Genomic DNA, 18,871 nt, shown 5'->3' on the forward strand with positions numbered 1-18,871 from the left:
CCAGTTCTATTTTAGCTGTAGGGTTAGAGGCTTTCATACATTGGTGTTTCTTGATCAGATATTTTGTCTCCTGCGGTAGCTTACTGGTATCCTGTCTAACGGAGTTGCCACCGACTTCTATTGCACACTCCTTGATGATGCCCATAAGATTGTCGTTCATTGCTTCAGCACTAAGGTCCTCCTCCTGAGTTAAAGCCGAATGCCTGTTCTGTAGCTTGATCTGGAATTCCTCTATTTTCCCTCTTACCGCTAACTCATTGATCGGCTTCTTATGTACCAGTTTCTTCCATTCCCTCCTGAAGTCTAGGCTAATTTGAGTTCTTACCATCCTATGGTCACTGATGCACACCTTGCCTAGCACGTCCACATCTTGTATGATGCCAGGGTTAGCGCAGAGTATAAGGTCTATTTCATTTCTAGTCTCGCCATTCGGGCTTCTCCTCGTCCACTTTCGGCTTTCCCGCTTGCGGAAGAAGGTATTCATTATCCGCATATTATTCTGCTCTGTAAACTCTACTAATAACTCTCCACTGTTATTCGTAGAGCCCATGCCATATTCCCCCACTGACTTGTCTTCAGCCTGCTTCTTGCCTACCCTGGCACTGAAGTCGCCCATCAGTGTAGTGTATTTAGTTTTGACTTTACCCATCACCGATGCCACATCTTCATAGTAGCTTTCGACTTCCTGGTCATCATGACTGGATGTAAGGGCGTAGACCTGTACAACCTTCAGTTTGTACTTATTAATTTTCCCAACTAGACCTGCCACCCTCTCGTTAATGCTACAGAATTCCTGTATGTTACCAGCTGTATCCTTATTAATCAGGACACCAAAACATTCATTATTTCGATCCTGAAACTGGCTTTTGCCAGATAATTTGAACCTGACCAGCCAGCTTGCAAGCACTTCACCCCTATGACGATCCCAATAGCAGCCCCATAAAGAGCATGCATCCCTGCAGAGCTCAGGAGGGCAGTTAATGTGTTGAACACACACCATCTCCCATCGAAAACGCCTATTCTTGGCCTGTCCTAGGTATATTTTAGGCAATAATGGTAGGTCACAATGTATGATCACTGTATTTACCTGATTCCAAAGCGCGCCTTTCTTTTCCCCCCAAATAATGTTGAACCAAAAACCGCCTTCTCAACGTTCGTATGCTTTGCCGCATGACAGGTCTGTATTGCGGCGAAGCTGACATTAGAAACTCGGTCGCCTAAGTGTAACGCATATTAGAGCCTCATCGATTTTTCATGCTAAAAAATCAGGTGCACATTAGATTTCTACTTTATTTCAGAGCTTTAATGTTATCTCTACATTAGCTTTCTACTCTGGACACAGAAAGCGGGTGCGCGTTTGATTTGGGGGCACGTTAGAACCGAGCAAATAGTGCCAATTGAATCAGCTATTTGTTGCGACGTCTTTTCCGCACCTTGTTTAAGTCGACCCGCCAGATACTTAGATCAATTTCGTCGGTCCCGTCAGGGCAGAATTCACGGAAGGCGACTGATCGTATCCAAAGATATTCAACTCGATTCACAATTGGTTTTCATTATTTGATCTTGCTTTGAAATTGAAAATTTGATATTTTAAATTTTGCTTGAGACACCTCGTGCTTTTTTTTTTTTTCTGGCTAACTTTGCAGCATCAGTACTGTAATGAAAGGCCTTCACATTGAGTGGCCAGTGAACAGTGAATTGTGAGACAAATTTAAATGTGTAAAGGCAAGGTTCTATTCTAATTTGAGCATATCAAGTGTGCCTCTGTTGACAATGCTGAAATGACAGAGAGCATCAGATACAGCAAACTTGATAGTCAGAAGGCTCAAATAGGTGTCTCTTTGCCAATTCATATCACTGAATCACTCAATCAGGACAAAACATTATTTTATAGAATGCCAAGGTTTATGACAGTTTTCTTTCAGTGCAAAGCTTGACTCCAGAATGGTGCAGTAATTCTCCGCAGTAATTACTAAGTTTCAACATACTCCCTGAAGCCCTTCTCTCACCAGGTCCTTCACACACTGCGACTTTTGTGTTGTAGCGGCAGCAGCATCGGCGTTGCATGAGAATTACGCAGACGCTCGCGTCTACACGAGGCATGAGCGGATGGCACGCTCTAGCACGGGCTAGCATTCCGAAAGGGATTAAAAAACAAATGCTACACTAAGAGAAGGAGTGTCAGTTTTTTCTGTCCTGCGAGAGCCCGAAACATCACTGATCTATGTGGTCGCTCGTCGCCACAGTTTGGTGACCCGGACGTGATACTGCCATATACTCCTGTGGTAGAGACAACCATGGACTAGACCAAAGCCATGAGAGCTCAAGGCCAGAACCCTTCCGAGGAACGTGGTGAGCCCTCCTGTTCGGCAGTAACTGTCCAGCTTCCACAGTACTGGGACCAGCAACCTTCAGCGTGGTTTCTTTAGGCCAAACAACAATTTCAAGTCACTGGTATCCGCTCTCAAGCCTCAAAGTTTCATAAGGCCATAGCAGCGCTCTCGCCTGCCGTCATTGATGAGGTAGCAGATTTGTTGAACTGCCCATTGTCCACCATTGCCTATGACGATCTCAAGGCAGCCCTGCTACAGCTTCACAGTGTTCTCGCATCCAGCAGCATCTGTCCGCTGAAGAACTCGGCGACCGACGCCCTAGTCAACTTCGCCGAATGAGCCAGCTCCTTGGAAACAATGTGAGATCCATTGATGACGCGCTGTTGCGCGAATTGTTTTTGCAACGACTCCTGGCTAACATGCAGATGGTCCTGGAGACAGCTTCTACCATGTACCTTACTGGACTTGCCACTTTGGCCAACAAAGTCATGGAAATAGCCACCCCAACTATCGCAGCCATGGCATCGTCTCCGGGTGACAATACACCCGCCCTGCAGACACTTCCCTGCTCTTCAGCAGCGCCAAGACCACCATCCCCACACCCTTCCGTCTTTTTGAATTTCTCCGTATGCCTTTCCGTTTACGGAACGCGGGCTAATCCTTTCAGCGTTTCATCGATTCCGTCACCCGAGGCTTTCCTTTCGTTTTTGCATACATTGATGACCTTCTCGTCGCAAGCTCTTCCACAGAAGAACATCTTCACCACTTGCGGCTGTTGCTTTCACACCTTGCCAGTAAAGAAATTGTCATCAATCACCCAGAGCGAATTTGGTCAACCCGAACTCGAGTTCCTCGGTCATATCGTCGACGCTAACGGCATTCGACCACTGCCGCCCAAGATTCGCATAATCGAAAACCTTCCCTGACCGACCACACTCACCAAGTTTCACTGATTTCTCAGATTCGTCAATTTATACCGCCGATTCATACCCGATTGCACACGACTTATGGCTTCGCTAGACGCTCTGCTGGTAAACAAACGTAAACAAGTGCTTCAGTGGACAGAAGAGGCTACCGACGCTTTCACAAGAGTCAAGTCTGCCCTCACCAATGCCATGCTGCTTAGACACCCAAAGCCAGACGCGCCCACTGCCATCATGACCGACGCTTCAAACACCGCCGCTGGTGCCGTTCTGCCGCAATTAATCGACAATGCGTGGCATCCAATCGCCTTTTTCTCCAAGAAACTGAAGCCTGCGCAGTCCCGCTACAGCGTATTCAGCCATGAATTACTCGCAGTTTACGTGGCTATCAAACATTTTCACCATTTCCTAGAAGGCCGTGCATGCACCGTCATGACTGACCACAAGCCCCTTGTGCATGTAATGAATCGTGTGGGATACTGTTACTCGCCACGCGAGATTCGGCACCCCTACATCTCCAAGTTTACAACAACGTTCTACCACGTCAAGGGCACCAACAACGTTCCAGCCGACATTCTGAGTCGCGTCAATGCCGTTTCCACATTGACGTCAGAACCTTTCATCATCGAGGTCGACTTACTCGCCAGTCAATAGCGTGACGACACTGAACTTCGTACGCTCCGGAATTTGTCAACGTCCCTGAAATTGGAGGATGTCGTTGTGACCGCAGATGGTACGTCCGTCGTCTGCGACACTTCTACCGACACACCTAGACCATACATTCGAGCATCCCTTCGCAGCCGTCTATTCGAAACCATGCACAACCTGTCACATCCGGGCATACACGCGACACAGAAGCTTCTTTCCAGTCGTTTCGTTTGGCCTCGGCTAAATGCTATGGGGTTCTCCTCCCGTACTCTTGGGACAGAGGAACGACAACACAGTGGTGCAAACAATCACAAGGGCATTTATTGCACCTTTCATAGATCAATGCCTGCTAGCCGAGTTGCTATCCACAAAGCATGCCGATGGGCTCGTGACAAATCTAGAAGTCCGACTCACCGCGACCGGATAGCGAGCGAATATGTTCGCCCCATGCTGGATCCCAACGCGAACGGTGGCGCGTTCGAAGGCGGCCCCGCGAGACGATCTCGCAGAAGCATGGATCGGCGCCCGCGCGGCACAGCACGTCCGCACTGCTTGCAACCCGAACCAAAGAGAGCAAGCGCCTTGTCTTTCGGCGCCCAAGTAACCCCGCTTGTCGGCGGCATTAGCAGCGCAACACTCGCGCCATCTCTCGTATTGTGCCTCAACCACTCCGACCGCCGCAGGCGCCAGGCCACACGGCAAAGCCGGATTACAGGAGACGCGCTATGCGGGAAAAATATATCGGGGGACGCGCGACAGTCGCGCATCCCCACAACGCACAAGTTCGTGATTGGGTTTGCTGCTATTTGTCCTGTCAATGCTCTAAGATCCAGCGTCACCACATTCCGCCTGCCAAGTCTTTTCTTCCACCGGATGCTCGGTTTGACACCGTACAGCTGGACCTCGTTGGCCCACTCCCACCTTCGAAAGGTTACAGCTACATACTGACATGCATCGACCGCTATACACAGTGACCAGAAGCTACACATATATCTGACATCTCAGTGCCCACTGTTGCAGCAGCTTTCGTGTCTACATGGATCGCAGGGTTCCGCTGCACATCCACAATAATCACTGATCGCGGTCGGCAGTTTGAATCAGCACTCTTCAACTAGTAACTCAAACTACTCGGAACGACACATTTTCGCACGTCTGCTTACCACCTGCAGTTCTATGGACTAGTTGAATGTTTTCACCAGCTTCTCAAGGCCTCCCTTATGGCGCATGAATCGCCGGAGAAGTGGGTCCTGCATTTGCCCCTCGTCTTACACGGCATCAGAGTCGCACTGAAGAGCGACCTGGGTTGCTCCGATGCTGAGCTAGTCTATGGCACTCAGCTAGGCCTTCCGTGCAATTTTTTTGTCACGAACACCAAAATGCCTATGCCATCACTTGCCGACTACGTTGCCAAACTGCAAACTTTTGGCAGCCAGACACACCCCATGCCACATGTTGGCTAGAAGCAAGGTCTCCATACGTTTCTCTCGCACTCACCCCTGCTACCCACGTTTTCGTGCGTAACTGTGCCATGCAGAAGTCTTTGCAGCCACACTACTCTGGGCCATATTGTGTTCTTCAGCATCGTCCAACGACTTTTGTCGTGAATGTGAACGGCCGATCAGACACAATTGCTCTGGAACGTCTCAAACCCACCTACATCAAAGCACCTACGCTATCAGCCCCACCAATGTGCAACGCAACCCTGCTGCATCCTTTGACGCTGCCTCTGTACGTGACACCCAAGACCAACGCCAAGACACGCCGCGTCACGTGGACTTTTGATCGTTCATCGAATTTTCCTCCTCTCTAGGGGGGGAGCTCTCTGTAGTGGAGGCAGCATCGGCATCGCATGAGAATTATGCAGACGCTCGCATCTACACGAGGCACGAGCGGCTGGCCCGCTCCAGCATGGGCTAGCATTCTGAACGGGATTAAAAAAAAATTACCGACGATTACGTTACTTCCTAATGCGAAATTTGAGCGCAGCAAATAAGCTGTTTCACCTTTTCGATAGATTGAGGCAAAGAAATCGAGCAACACATGTATGCGCTATCACATAATTTTTTTTTTATATTTCCCGTACTCCTGGATCATCTCGACGGCGGCGACGGTAAGCTTCTGCTTCGGCGGCACGCACCTCTGGATTCTGACGGCGACGGCGCTGGGCCTCTGCTCTGGCAGCTCGTTTAGCAGCACCAGCAGCAGCAGCAGCAGACGGAGGACTTCCATCGGTCGTCTCGCTCATGGCTCAGAAAGAACTGGCAGATAATTTCGCAGTGGCGAACGGCAGCGGCAATTTCGGCTCGGGCGGTGCACATATACAGATCCGCCGCCACCGATCTGGCTCTCTGATTGCCACCGCACAGGGGTTGCATTGGAGGAGGAGCGAAGAAAGGAATTAAGTTCGAGCCGGCGCTTTGACAACCGCAGACTCGCAGGAAGAGGGGGGAGGGGGGCGGCGTGTACACCCAGCGGCAAACGATGGGGGCAGAAGCGCGCGCAGCAAGCGGACAACACGATAAAGGGAGGAGGGAAGAGATAGCAGCGACTGACTGATGCCGCTGACGCCGATAGTGAGTCAACCCCAGCTGCGGAGTTGGTTTCAGGGACAACGCCGCCGATGCCGACACGTTATCTTGACTCTCTAGCGGCGTCAGCGGCATCCAGCGGTATCAGTCGGTCGCTGCTAGCGCTGAGGGGATGAAAGGGGGGCGGAGCTGGTTACGAGGCCGACGACAACGCCGACGACGACGCGAAACCCAGGAACGGACGCCAAAGAGCTGCGCTCTAAAAAGAATGCTACGCTAAGAGAAGGAGTGTCGGTTTTTCCTCTCCAGCAAGAGCCCGAGACATCACCAATCTACGTGGGCGCTCGTCGCCACAGTGTATTGATTACCGGCAAACTCGTTACTTCTTTGCATTCTGAACTACACTTTACTGTAGCCGCTACAGTCAAACCCAGCTCTATCGAATTCGCAAAAAAACGCCTATCAGTTCGATATAGAGCATAATTCGATATAAGCCTGAATTGGATGTCATAAAAGCACATACCATTTATAATATCATTTTATTGGTGAAACTAGCTTAGTTTCGCACGAAGTAGTCCTGCATTTTCTTCTGCTTGGGCAATTTCGCTGCCTGCGACGCACGCACTTTTCCACGTGGTCAGCGTCGGAGCAGCTGAGGCCGCAACCTTCTGCATTCGCGCAGAAGCACCGACTAGCGCGAGCGCACCAATCACTTCGGAGGATGTGGGCCAAGGACCGGCGTTGCTTTCCTCATTGTGCCCACTTTCACTTGCGCTTGGTACGATGTCGGCAATGTAGCCTTCGTTTTCGGGCTCTCCTGTGGTCGCGACACCATCATTTGCGCTCACAAACTCGTCCACCGTTGATTCGTCAACAGCTTCCGGAAATTCTGACAGCTCGCTCCGAACTTCGGAAACATCGGCAATGGCTTCTTCGCATTCATCAGGATTTAGTCATCGCCGAGCACGCGAAAGTCTGCACGGCTGAAGCAATTTCGGATGAACCACTCGCACACGGCCCTGCGTACGTGTAGGGCGCCACGGGCACCGGGTCGCGAGTTTGGCCGCTTTAGCCGTAATCTCCCCCTTCAAGATCGTGCTGAGAGTGCTCCTCGGAATCTTGTACGCTGCGGGGACATCTGACTTCTCATCGCGTTCGATCCTATTTATGATTTCGAGATTCACGACAAAAGGCGAATTTTGACGCTTCATCATGGCAACACTGCGGGGGACGGCCTACAAGGCACACACACACAATGAACCAGGAAAGCAGCGGGACAACTCACACTTCCGCCATCCTGCACGACGAGGGCACAAGAGCCTCTGATTGGCTGTCTGAGCAAGCGCTGCGGGCGGGCCAGAATCATTTTTTGCAGGGGGGTGTCGACGGCTCGTCCGAGACAGGGCGGTCACGGTAGGGAGAGCGGTTGGATGGAGCCGCGCCGCCGGGTTTTCCCGCCACCGGGAGGGAAAGCCAACTTCCGGGGGCACTTTCTGCCGCTTGACGTTTGATATATCGGGAGTCGCTGCTTTTTTTGTTCAATGTAGGCGTAATTTTTGCCATATATACTCATTGTAACTATACCGTGTCCAGAAATTTTTCGATATATAGAATAATTCGATGTAAACGGGTTCGATATAGTCAGGTTCGACTGTAGTAGAAATGAGACCACTACAGTGTATAAGCAAAACAACAAAAAGCAGTCAAAGGTAAACATACCACCGATTCTGTGGTGAAACGTATATACAGGCAAAGGGTTTGTGCATCAGGTCAAAGGTAGCTCCCATCCTAAGTAGCATTTTTTGGGGAAGCATAGACAGAGAGTTGGCCAAAGATTCAGAAGGTGTAGCAAATAAGGTATACAGATATTTCGCTGACTACTTGATTTTAGGCTGTCATGTAGACAAGGGTGCTTTCAGGAATAGGGTTGTAGAAGCCTTCAATTCTCTGGGCAAGGGCTTAAAGTTTACTTCTGAAGTACCGGTAGATAACAAGCTACAATTTCTTGATGTCAAGTTAGAATTCCTACCTGAACATGTATGTTGGTCATTTTCACCCCGAGCTGGAAGACCGCTAATGAATTATGGCTCAAACCATTCCAGGCCTGTGAAGAATGGCATAGTCATTTCGTGTTTCCGGTCAGCGTTGTTGAATTCATGTCACCACACTGTAAAGATTGCATTTTTTGAGCAAGTTGATAGGTTGAGAAAGGCTGGGTACTCGCTCGCTGTGATGCTGGCGTCGTGCGCTAGACTAATGAAAAAACTTAAACAGGATAAAGGACAATGCAAAAAGAATCAAAGGAAGAAGATGTAGCTTCCAAGATTTCAGTGATTCCGTATGTGCACGGCCTTTCACACAGACTTAAAAAGGTGGCTGGTAGTTACGCAGTAAAAGTGGTATTTTTGGTGAAAAACAAAATAGGTAGTGTGTGCTCTAAGGTTAAAAATAAGTTCGAAAGAAAGGATGATGTAAAGAAAGAATGTAGTGTACTGAAGGCACTGGGCAGCGGGCATGGTGCTAGTGGATGAGAAGAAGACGACAAGGTGTGCTTGCTTCCCCGTTTCGAGATAGCACCGACCTGTTTTAAGCCTACCGCTGCAACCTAGAGCTAGTGCTGCTAGGCGAACACCCCCCGTTGCATTTGGTGGAGGTGCTGGGTTTCTCTTCAACATCCTGGAACTCCGCAGTCGGACGCTACTACCAGCTGTTCCAATAGATGAACCGGGACCGTCCCAGGCTGCTGCTCCCGTGCCCCCGGCCATCGTCTGCTCTGGTGTTATCCGCCAGCGCGATCCGGCTATATTTAGCGGCACAGACGACCACGACGTGGAAGACTGGCTCGCCGAATATGACCGTGTAAGCGCCTATAATAAGTGGGACGACCGCGCCAAGCTCACAAATGTCATATTTTACTTGACTGACGTGGCCAACCTATGGTTCCGCAATCACGAAGCCGATTTTACCACCTGGTCGGCTTTCACGGCGACTTTGGCTGAGGTCTTCGGCCGTCCCGCAGTTCGCCGGCTTCGCGCTGAGCAGCGCTTGCGTGGTCGAGTTCAACGCCAGGACGAGACCTTCACCAGTTACATTGAAGACGTGCTCTCGCTCTGCAAGCGCGTCAACTCATCCATGGATGAAGCAGACAAGATCAAGCACGTCATGAAAGGCATCGAGGAGCATGCCTTTCAAATGCTCGTCGCGAAGAGTCCCCGGACGATTGCCGAGCTCATACAGCTTTGCCAGCAGTACGACGAGCTGCGCAAGCAACGTGCATCAACACGCGCTGCTCAGCAGGACACTGCGGATCTCTCCCCGTTGGACTTCGGTCGCGACGCTGCCGACATCTCTGCTTTAATGCCGGAGATAAAGCAGTTCATCCGCCAGGAAGTCGCACGCCAACTCTCTCTGGCGAATAGCGCACCCGAGCCGTCGACAACCCTGGCTCCTTCGCTTCGTCACGTCATTCAGACGCAAGTTGCCGCGGCGCTGCCATCTGCCCCTCCTCCGCAGCCTGCAGCTGGACCGCTAACGTACGCTGACGTTGTCGCGCGGCCTTACACTCCTCCGGCTCCTGATTCCTACCGGGCCACCGGCACCTTCCATGTACCGCCGCCACCTTCGCGTCCGATAGTCGTTCCTTACTCGGCTGCTGGAGCCCCTGTCGTCAACCCGTGGCGAACACCTGATAACCGGCCAATATGTTATTCATGCCATTTTCCGGGCCACGTAGCACGTTTCTGCCGCCGTCGCAGCCCCCGTTTACCTGACAGTGGGGGTGCCTCAAGCTACAGGCCTGCTCGACTTCCGCGTCAGGACCCATCTAACCTTCCTCCGGACACCTCTTACACTCGCCTCCCCTTCGATTCACGCCGGTCGCCTTCCCCACGTCGCCGATCCATTTCCCCGATGGTTCGCCGACCCAGCCCAGCCCGAGAGGAAAACTAGCAGTCGCAGTTCCCGAGGCAAGAACTGCGTTTCCGTCGAACATTTCAAGGCCTCATTCTGCGCCGGCGAACGAAATTGAACTGTCCGTAGACGGCGTCACCGTACACGCACTTATCGACACCGGAGCCGCCGTTTCTATTATTAGTGAGAAGCTCTGCCGCAATTTGAACAAAGTGACCATTCCCCTTACCTCTCTTTCTCTGCGTACGGCAACCTCGCATCGCGTTCAGCCTTCAGCGTCGTGCACAGCCCGGGTTGTCATTCAAAGCGTTATGCATGTTATCGAATTTGTCGTCCTGCCTCGTTCCTCGCACGACGTTATTCTTGGTTGGAATTTCCTATCTGTAAATCAAGCTCTTATCGACTGCGCTCGTTGCGAACTTACGTTATCAGTGCCGTGTTTTGACCCTGACGACCATTATTCTCCTAAAGTTGTTGCCGCCTCTGACATCGATATTGCACCTTTCTCCGCCGCTCTGGTTCCTGTGTTATGTAGCTCTGCTGCGAACTCATCTGTCCTTTTTACGCCGTCGACCACTTGTGCGCGCCGCCGGAACTTTCTTCTTCCGTTTGCTGTCGTCACTTTTTGCGAAGGTTCTGCTGCCCTTTACGTGTGCAATCCGTCCGCCTGCCCATCATCCCTACTCCGTGACGAGTGCCTGGGTACCGCTGAAGCTTTCGATAGCATTCTTCCGGCCACCATGTTTGGTGATACGGCATCACTTCCGATTTGTGCCGTAACTCCTCCCGCCGCGACCGATGCCCCTGTAGACGTCTTCGCTCGTGCCGTCGACGCAGAACTCACACCTGCGCAGCACACCGAAATCATCAACCTCCTCCAGCGTTTTCATGCCTCATTTGACATTGGCCAACCATCCTTGGGCCGGGCGTCCGCAGTCGTTCACCGTATCGACACCGGCCAACAAACACCATTGCGCCAGCGTCCGTATCGTGTGTCGGCCGCTGAACGCCGTGTCATCGACCAGCACGTTGACGACATGCTGGAGCGTGGCATCATCCAGCCCTCTAACAGTCCCTGGGCATCTCCGGTTGTCCTTGTTAAAAAAAAAGACGGCTCCATTCGGTTCTGCGTCGACTATCGCCGCCTTAATCGAATAACGCGCAAAGATGTCTATCCTCTGCCACGCATCGACGATGCCTTGGACAGTCTGCAGGGAGCAGAATTCTTTTCCTCGCTGGATCTACGCTCCGGGTATTGGCAAGTGCCAATGGCAGAGGCCGATCGCCAAAAGACAGCCTTTGTAACTCCTGATGGGCTATATGAATTCACCGTCATGCCGTTCGGCCTCTGCAACGCGCCTGCCACTTTCGAGCGAATGATGGATAGCATTCTTCGAGGGCTGAAGTGGAAAACGTGCCTCTGTTATTTGGATGACATTGTGGTTTTTTCCACCGACTTTGCGACGCACCTCAGCCGCCTCGAGCAAGTCCTTGCGTGCCTCTCCACTGCAGGACTGCAACTCAATCTGAAGAAATGCCACTTCGGCGCTCGCACACTTACTATTCTCGGTCATGTAGTTTCCAAAGACGGTATCCTCCCGGACCCCACGAAACTTAGCGCCGTAACCGAGTTCCCCAAACCAACCACCATGAAAGAGCTTCGCAGTTTCATCGGCTTGTGCTCATATTTCCGGCGCTTCATCCGTAACTTCGCCTCTATCATCGCCCCCTTGACGCAGCTTCTCACCGGCAGTTCTGACCTATCAGCCTGGTCCCCGGCATGCGACGACGCATTCCAAGAACTGCGACGCGTTCTCACCTCTCCTCCAGTACTGCGACACTTCGATCCATCTGCACCAACTGAGATCCATACGGACGCTAGCGGTGTCGGGCTCGGCGCTGTTCTTGCACAACGCAAGGATGGCTTCGAAGAGTACGTCGTCGCGTATGCCAGCCGCACCCTTACCAAAGCCGAGGCGAACTACTCGGTTCCTGAAAAGGAATGTCTGGCCATCATTTGGGCAATCGGAAAATTTCGTCCTTATGTGTACGGGCGTCCATTTGACATCGTGACCGACCATCATGCCCTATGCTGGTTATCTTCATTAAAAGATCCAACTGGTCGGCTCGCCCGTTGGGCATTGCGCCTGCAAGAGTACGACATCCGCGTTGTTTATCGCTCCGGCCGAAAACATTCAGACGCAGACGCTCTATCCCGGTCACCCCTGCCCTCCGGTCCTGTCCACTCGTCTATTTCCACACATGGAGCCTTCGCCCTCAACATTACCGACATGCCATCAGAGCAGCGCAAGGACCCATGGATCTCTTCGCTTATTGACTTCCTGTCTAGCCAGTCGCCAGCGCCAATTCCTCGGACGCTCCGTCGTCAAGCCGCGCACTTCATCATTCGGGATAACCTGCTGTACCGCCGCAACTACAATTCGAGCGGTCGCAAGTGGTTGCTTGTTATACCCCGACACCTGCGCCCTGACATCTGCGCCACGTTCCACGACGATCCCCAATGCGGCCACGCTGGTGTCTTAAAGACATACTCTCGCATCCAGCTTCGGTACTACTGGCGCGGTATGTACCGCTTCGTTCGCCAGTACGTCCGGTCCTGCCTCATATGCCAACGACGCAAGACGCCACCTCAACATGCCACCGGTCCCTTGCAACCTTTACCATGCCCCGCGCGCGCGTTCGACCGCGTCGGCATTGACCTATACGGTCCGCTTCCCAACACTCCAAGTGGCAACCGCTGGGTTATTGTCGCTATCGACCACCTCACGCGGTACGCCGAAACTTCAGCCCTAGCATCTACCACAGCAAAAGACGTCGCCAGTTTTATCCTTCGAAACCTGATTTTACGCCATGGAGCACCTAGAGAATTACTGAGCGACCGCGGTCCCGTTTTTCTCTCCGACGTCATTGCAGCATTGCTAAAGGAGTGTCGCATCATTCACCGTACCACCACGGCATATCATCCTCAAACTAATGGGATGACAGAGCGTTTCAACCGCACCCTTGGTGACATGTTGGCCATGTATGCTTCATCTGACCACTCGAATTGGGATCGCATTCTGCCTTTCGTCACCTACGCTTACAATACCGCCACGCAAAGCACCACTGGGTTCTCCCCTTTCTTTCTCCTTTACGGACACGAACCTTCATGCACTATGGACACGATTCTGCCTTACCGACCAGATGCTTCGGAGTGCACGCCTGTTTCTAGAGCGGCTGCTTACGCCGAAGAATGTCGCCAGCTCGCTCGTTCGTTGACATCCCAGGACCAGTGGCGCCAAAAGCATCGCCATGATTCATCTACTGCGGCTACTTGCTTTGCTCCTGGCTCGCTGGTATGGTTGTGGGTGCCCTCTACTCCTCCAGGCCTTTCCTCTAAGCTCCTCTCCAAGTACCACGGTCCTTATCGGGTACTGAAGAAAACATCCGCGGTCAACTACCTCATCGAGCCAACGGAAGCGCCTTCCGACCAGCGTCGTCGCGGCCAGGAAATTGTGCACGTCTCCCGGCTCAAGCAGTGCCATGACCCTTCTGTGTTTTCGTGCCCTTAGGTCGCCAGGTTGGCTACTCTTTCGGTGCGGAGTGATTGTACTGAAGGCACTGGGCAGCGGGCATGGTGCTAGTGGATGAGAAGAAGACGACAAGGTGTGCTTGCTTCCCCGTTTCGAGATAGCACCGACCTGTTTTAAGCCTACCGCTGCAACCTAGAGCTAGTGCTGCTAGGCGAACACCCCCCGTTGCAGTAGTGTTAAACAACCGCGCAAGAACCAATTTGTTGATTGCGCGATGAACATTGTTTATCAGATCCCTATGACGTGTGGTCATGTGTACGTAGGGCAGACTGCGAGATGCATTAACCCGAGGTTAAGGGAACACTTGTCCAGTCTGAAAGGTCGCCCTAGCACGCATTTGGCAATGCATTGCCAAGAACATGACTGCTCCCCCTGTCTTAGCAGCATCAACATTTTGTATACATCAACATTTTGTATTTTTGTATTTTGTATCAAACCACGAGGGAAATTGTGGAAGCACACTGGATTGAAAAACAAAAAGAAAAATGAATCAACCATCCATCGGTTTCATTGCTGGATAAAGAAAATTCACTTCTATCATCACATCTTTAACGCGTTTTATCGTAAGTGGTTGTTTCATGCACCTTGCTGTTTTTTATGTTGACCAGGTGGCTTTGGTCCACGTCTTTGTTTTTTATCACAAGTGGTATATGTACTGTAGACGTGCTCTCTTGACTTGATCGCGCAGATCTGTGTGTATTATATGCGCTATAGGCGTGCTCTGTTGACTAGATCGCGCAGATCTGTCGGTATTTAAGCAGGTGGTTCTTCAAAAATAAAACCAGTTGTTAGAAAGCGGACGCCCTTGTGTTTCTTCTATTCTTCGTCCCTGTTTGTTTACGCACAATAAGTTTTAAGATAAAGCATTCCATTCTCGAACAGTGTGAAGAAAAAATGACATCTTGAACATATCGGTTCTTGACCTGAATTCACGCACTTTATGGTTATGAACAACCCGCTCAGATCTGTGGTGTGGATGAAAAATGTACTTCTTCCTAGGAATAGCAATCTTATTGTAATATATGTTATGAAAAAATTTAAGCCTTAGCTTTCTTTTTCTTACTTCAAGGGGTTCCCATTCTAATTCCTCTTTTATGCCAGACACACTAATCTATCTACTATAATTCCCAGAAACATAGCAGCCCGCTAAGTTCTGGATTCTTTCTCATTTTTGTCTGTCGGTCTTTGTCGGCGGGTCCCATACAGTACATGCATATTCCAACGCGGACCTAATATAATATTCTTGATGTGTTTCGCACATTTAGAAAGAAAATAAAAAAAAAATCCGGGTATTTACATGTGCCATCATTAAAAGGCTAGAGGAGTAAACCATGCTATACATCTCGAATCCTAGGCACCTAAGTTACTCATAGCTAGCAACATTCTTGTTACATAATGTAAGTAGAAATGAAGTTCAGCAACATTGAGAATAGGGCAAGTTGGTGACCAATCACTGTGACATATGAAGCAGTGCACAAAAACAACAGCTGCTTTCTTTTTTCCTCCTTTTTTCTTGTGAGCCCCTGTCAATTTGCATCGCAGCTGTTGTCCTATCTATTTATTCTGCTTCATTGTGTCATGTTTATGTACGCTGCTGCATGCGTGAAAATATAAGTAGGCCCCTGAGCATGAGCAGGCCTATGTATCTTTTTTGCTCAAAATGAAACATAAAGCTTTGTATTTACCTTTCTGACTTTTGATTTGATATTCAACTTTTTTCTTGACTCGATTAGATACAGTGACGTCCAGGAAGCTCTTCTTGGGCCCTTTGGCCCAAGAAGGCCCTTTAAAAGTTACAGCCCTTTGAAAGCTAAGCAATCACTCAACCTTTAGAAACGTGGCTGCCCTCACGGAGTAAAAATTTGGAGGACGCTTAACTTCGCCTTTAAGAGTGGAACATGATAATGTTCAAAGATCCTTGACTGCTTTTCATGCTTCTTGGCAAATACAGCTTATGTAACCATAATGTTTACCGGAAAGCGCTGGCGGCAAACGCTATGTACAAAGGGAAGCTTTCTGGTAGAAATGCGGCCTCTCTCGCAGGCCAATCTTCTGTTATTCTTTCGCACTTTTATGTTTCAGTCTGAGAAGACCTAACGTTAAAGGTATCTGCAATCAGTGATATTTTCTTTCATAACATTTGTTTCTGGGCTGTCATTCTCAAAATTCCGAGGAATAAACTTTGTAAAGAATAAAAGACAACGTATGAGCAACTTTGGTGATAGAATAGTGGTTGGGTATGCGTGGTTCGGAATGACTTTTAGTGAAAAGACGGTTGATGCTGGACACAGACACCAGATTTTCGGTGACACGGGGCCCTTGTACCCCATAATATTTTGGTTATACGCTGGAAGTTGTTACTTGTCCTTTAGGGAGCTTTCTGCCACAAAACATTTTCAAAACGGCTCATTAAGCCTTTGAGGGTCGAATTATTTCGAAAAAAACTTTCCTAGGCGGTCAAATTACTTTATTGCGGATCTTGAATGTATGAAATGTATAAAGTCGGGAATAAATAGTAAAAAAAATTAGGAACAGTATTTTGGTGTCGGCATCACTCAGATCAGCAAAATGTTCAATGGTATTTCAGAGTGTGGTACTCCTTCAAACACGGGTCTACGCACAGCGTCTTATCGCAGTCTGCACACCTAAAACGCGTGTCTGTTCTCCTCTTGGAGCGACGAGTTGTGTTAGCACGCACATGACATCTTCTCTGCGTGCGGCTGCCTTGGGCAGAGGTCTGAGGCACCCTCTCACATAAGCGCGTTGCCACAGAGAGCGAGAATACCTCATGAGCGGCAGTGATACACAAGCTAAGAGCAGCACTAATCAAGATAGAAATCAACTTCTGCCGCCCCTGCAAGAGAGTGCCGACAAAGAGAAGAATCACGTTTCGCGTGCCTCCGTTGCGATCACGCGGCGGAACCGAAACTGCGTTGCCGCTCAGAGCGAGAATACCTCGTGTGCAGCGATGATAAACAAGCTAAGAGCAGCGCCAATCAAGATAGAAATCAACTTCCGCAACTCCTGCAAGAGAGTGCCGACAAAGAGAAAGATCGCATTTCACGGGCCTCCATTGCGATCATGCAGCGAAATCGAAATCGCAAAAGGGGTCTGCGCGACGCACTGAAGCTAGAAATCAGTTCTGTTTATCTCCGCAAGTAGGTAGCGCAGATTTCAAACGCTTGTTGTAAGTCCTAAGAGATGGCAGGACCTCCCAGTGAGCACGCATTGTCATTATGGTGTGAAATTTCAAACGGAGGGTCGAAACCATACCCGTACAGCAAAGACCTTGCAGGACAGAAAACTGCTGCTGTGCATATACGGCAAAAACCTTCAAAGGGTTAATAGCCGAGATAGAAATATTTCAGTGCAGCAAACCTATGATTTCAGCAGGCGGGTTCCACTGCCAAGCAAGACTCTCTCTCCACTCATCCCGTCTAGCCTATGCAAGCAAAATTCCTTTCCTGCATTCTCCCATACCGGACCTCGAGGACCGCATGGCTCATACGTCACAGGCCCCGCCTTCATTTTCTTTTCTCCTCGCTTTTTCTTTTTCCTCCTCGCCAACGGCGTTGCGCGCGAGCTGGTGTCCCGTTCGTGCAGCGAACGATTTTGCGTGCTGTGGACAAGGAAACATGACTAGCGGTATAATTTAGTGATACGCGAATACTGAGGCAGAACAAGCAGATTGCAGAACATGATCAGGTGCTAGAGCACGGTAGAAACAGGCATAGTTTCGGTACCTGCGCACGTGACCGCACAACCATGGGAACAAGCAGACGAAGCGGAAGTACATCTCTCTTGCTTCGGTGCAAAGTAAAACAAAAAACATGCAGACATTCCATTTGTGTGTTTTATTATTTCTCTAAACTTCAATTTGTCAATTCAAGCAACAGATCGCACAGATAACAGATGTTGTTTTGAATAATTCTTGAAGTCACGTGTCACCACGAGCGACGTCACACTGCGGACATGCCTACGTAGGCGCAGGGGCACAACTACGTCACCATCCGGCTTGGAGCGCGCTGTCGCGAGGAGAAGGAAAAATGGCGTTCGGTTTGAAATTTCAGATCTTTCTGCGGTGCGCAGCGATGTAATACTTTGCAAACACGATCGTCATCGCGCACTGTGTGCTCTGCGTTTGTCAGCTCAAAATGGCCAGGCCTGGTGAGGGGCCCTTGAACGCTATTGCATTAAAACAGCTATATTTGCAGAACGAGACATGTAGACCTTGTTCAAAACACACTGGGCCTGCAGTGTATGCATGAATGTTCTAACAACTGAATCCGAAAAATTGAAGCCCAAAAAATTTGTTGGCTACTGCAGGAAACGCGTTTTCTGCTTCTGTACCTTTACCTGTAAAATAGCATCTCTGGCAGGACAAACACCGAGCAATGGTAATTTCACATGGAGCCACCTGGAAGAAGTTATTGAGCACAGCATTGCTGTGCGACTGGGAGACAGTGCATACCAAGCTGCAGCAAACCCCTAGTGACACACAGCAAAGGATGTAGCATTACCCTTCCAGTGTAACTTGCCTTTGTCCAGCTGCAATCTCCATAGAGTTTCACAGCAATGAGCAGCATGACATCTTCCTGTGCTGTCCAGCGCCCATGTTGCATGCTAGGGTGCAGGGACCGGTTGTAGCGGTTCATCACCTGTTTCTTGGACCGGCTGCCCATAAAGTGCGACACCTGCAAAAAGAAAAAAAAGAATGTGTGGGGAAATATCCACGATGAAGGTTTGCCCAAGAGAGAAAAGATGCCACTGACAAAGCTGGACCCAAGAGCAGTCGAACATAATCAAACGTGGCAGATGGCGAGTAATGCAATACACGAAAATAAGCAAGCATCACTAATACACATAGTAACAATGGAAAGAACACAAGTTTTCATGTCCGTTGCCCAAAGCAGGTTTGCTGACATGCACTTGGCTTT

General features: G+C 50.0%; 1 protein-coding gene across 5 annotated transcripts in view; it reads right to left on the reverse strand.

The window, feature by feature from the left end:
- Positions 1-18,871, reverse strand: part of LOC142559752 (snRNA-activating protein complex subunit 4-like) — a 213,149-nt gene that overhangs the window by 76,479 nt on the left and 117,799 nt on the right. For 4 of the 5 annotated variants that reach the window (XM_075671366.1, XM_075671365.1, XM_075671363.1 and 1 more), the window contains 2 exons: positions 18,473-18,628; positions 8,462-8,536 (listed from right to left, as the gene is read on the reverse strand). In XM_075671366.1, the coding sequence (XP_075527481.1) occupies positions 8,462-8,536; positions 18,473-18,628 (231 nt within the window). The remainder of the gene's footprint in view (positions 1-8,461; positions 8,537-18,472; positions 18,629-18,871) is intronic. The other variant, XM_075671364.1, reaches the window with a different exon arrangement.

Source organism: Dermacentor variabilis, chromosome 10 (assembly GCF_050947875.1).
Source record: "Dermacentor variabilis isolate Ectoservices chromosome 10, ASM5094787v1, whole genome shotgun sequence".
Lineage (NCBI taxonomy): Eukaryota > Metazoa > Arthropoda > Arachnida > Ixodida > Ixodidae > Dermacentor > Dermacentor variabilis.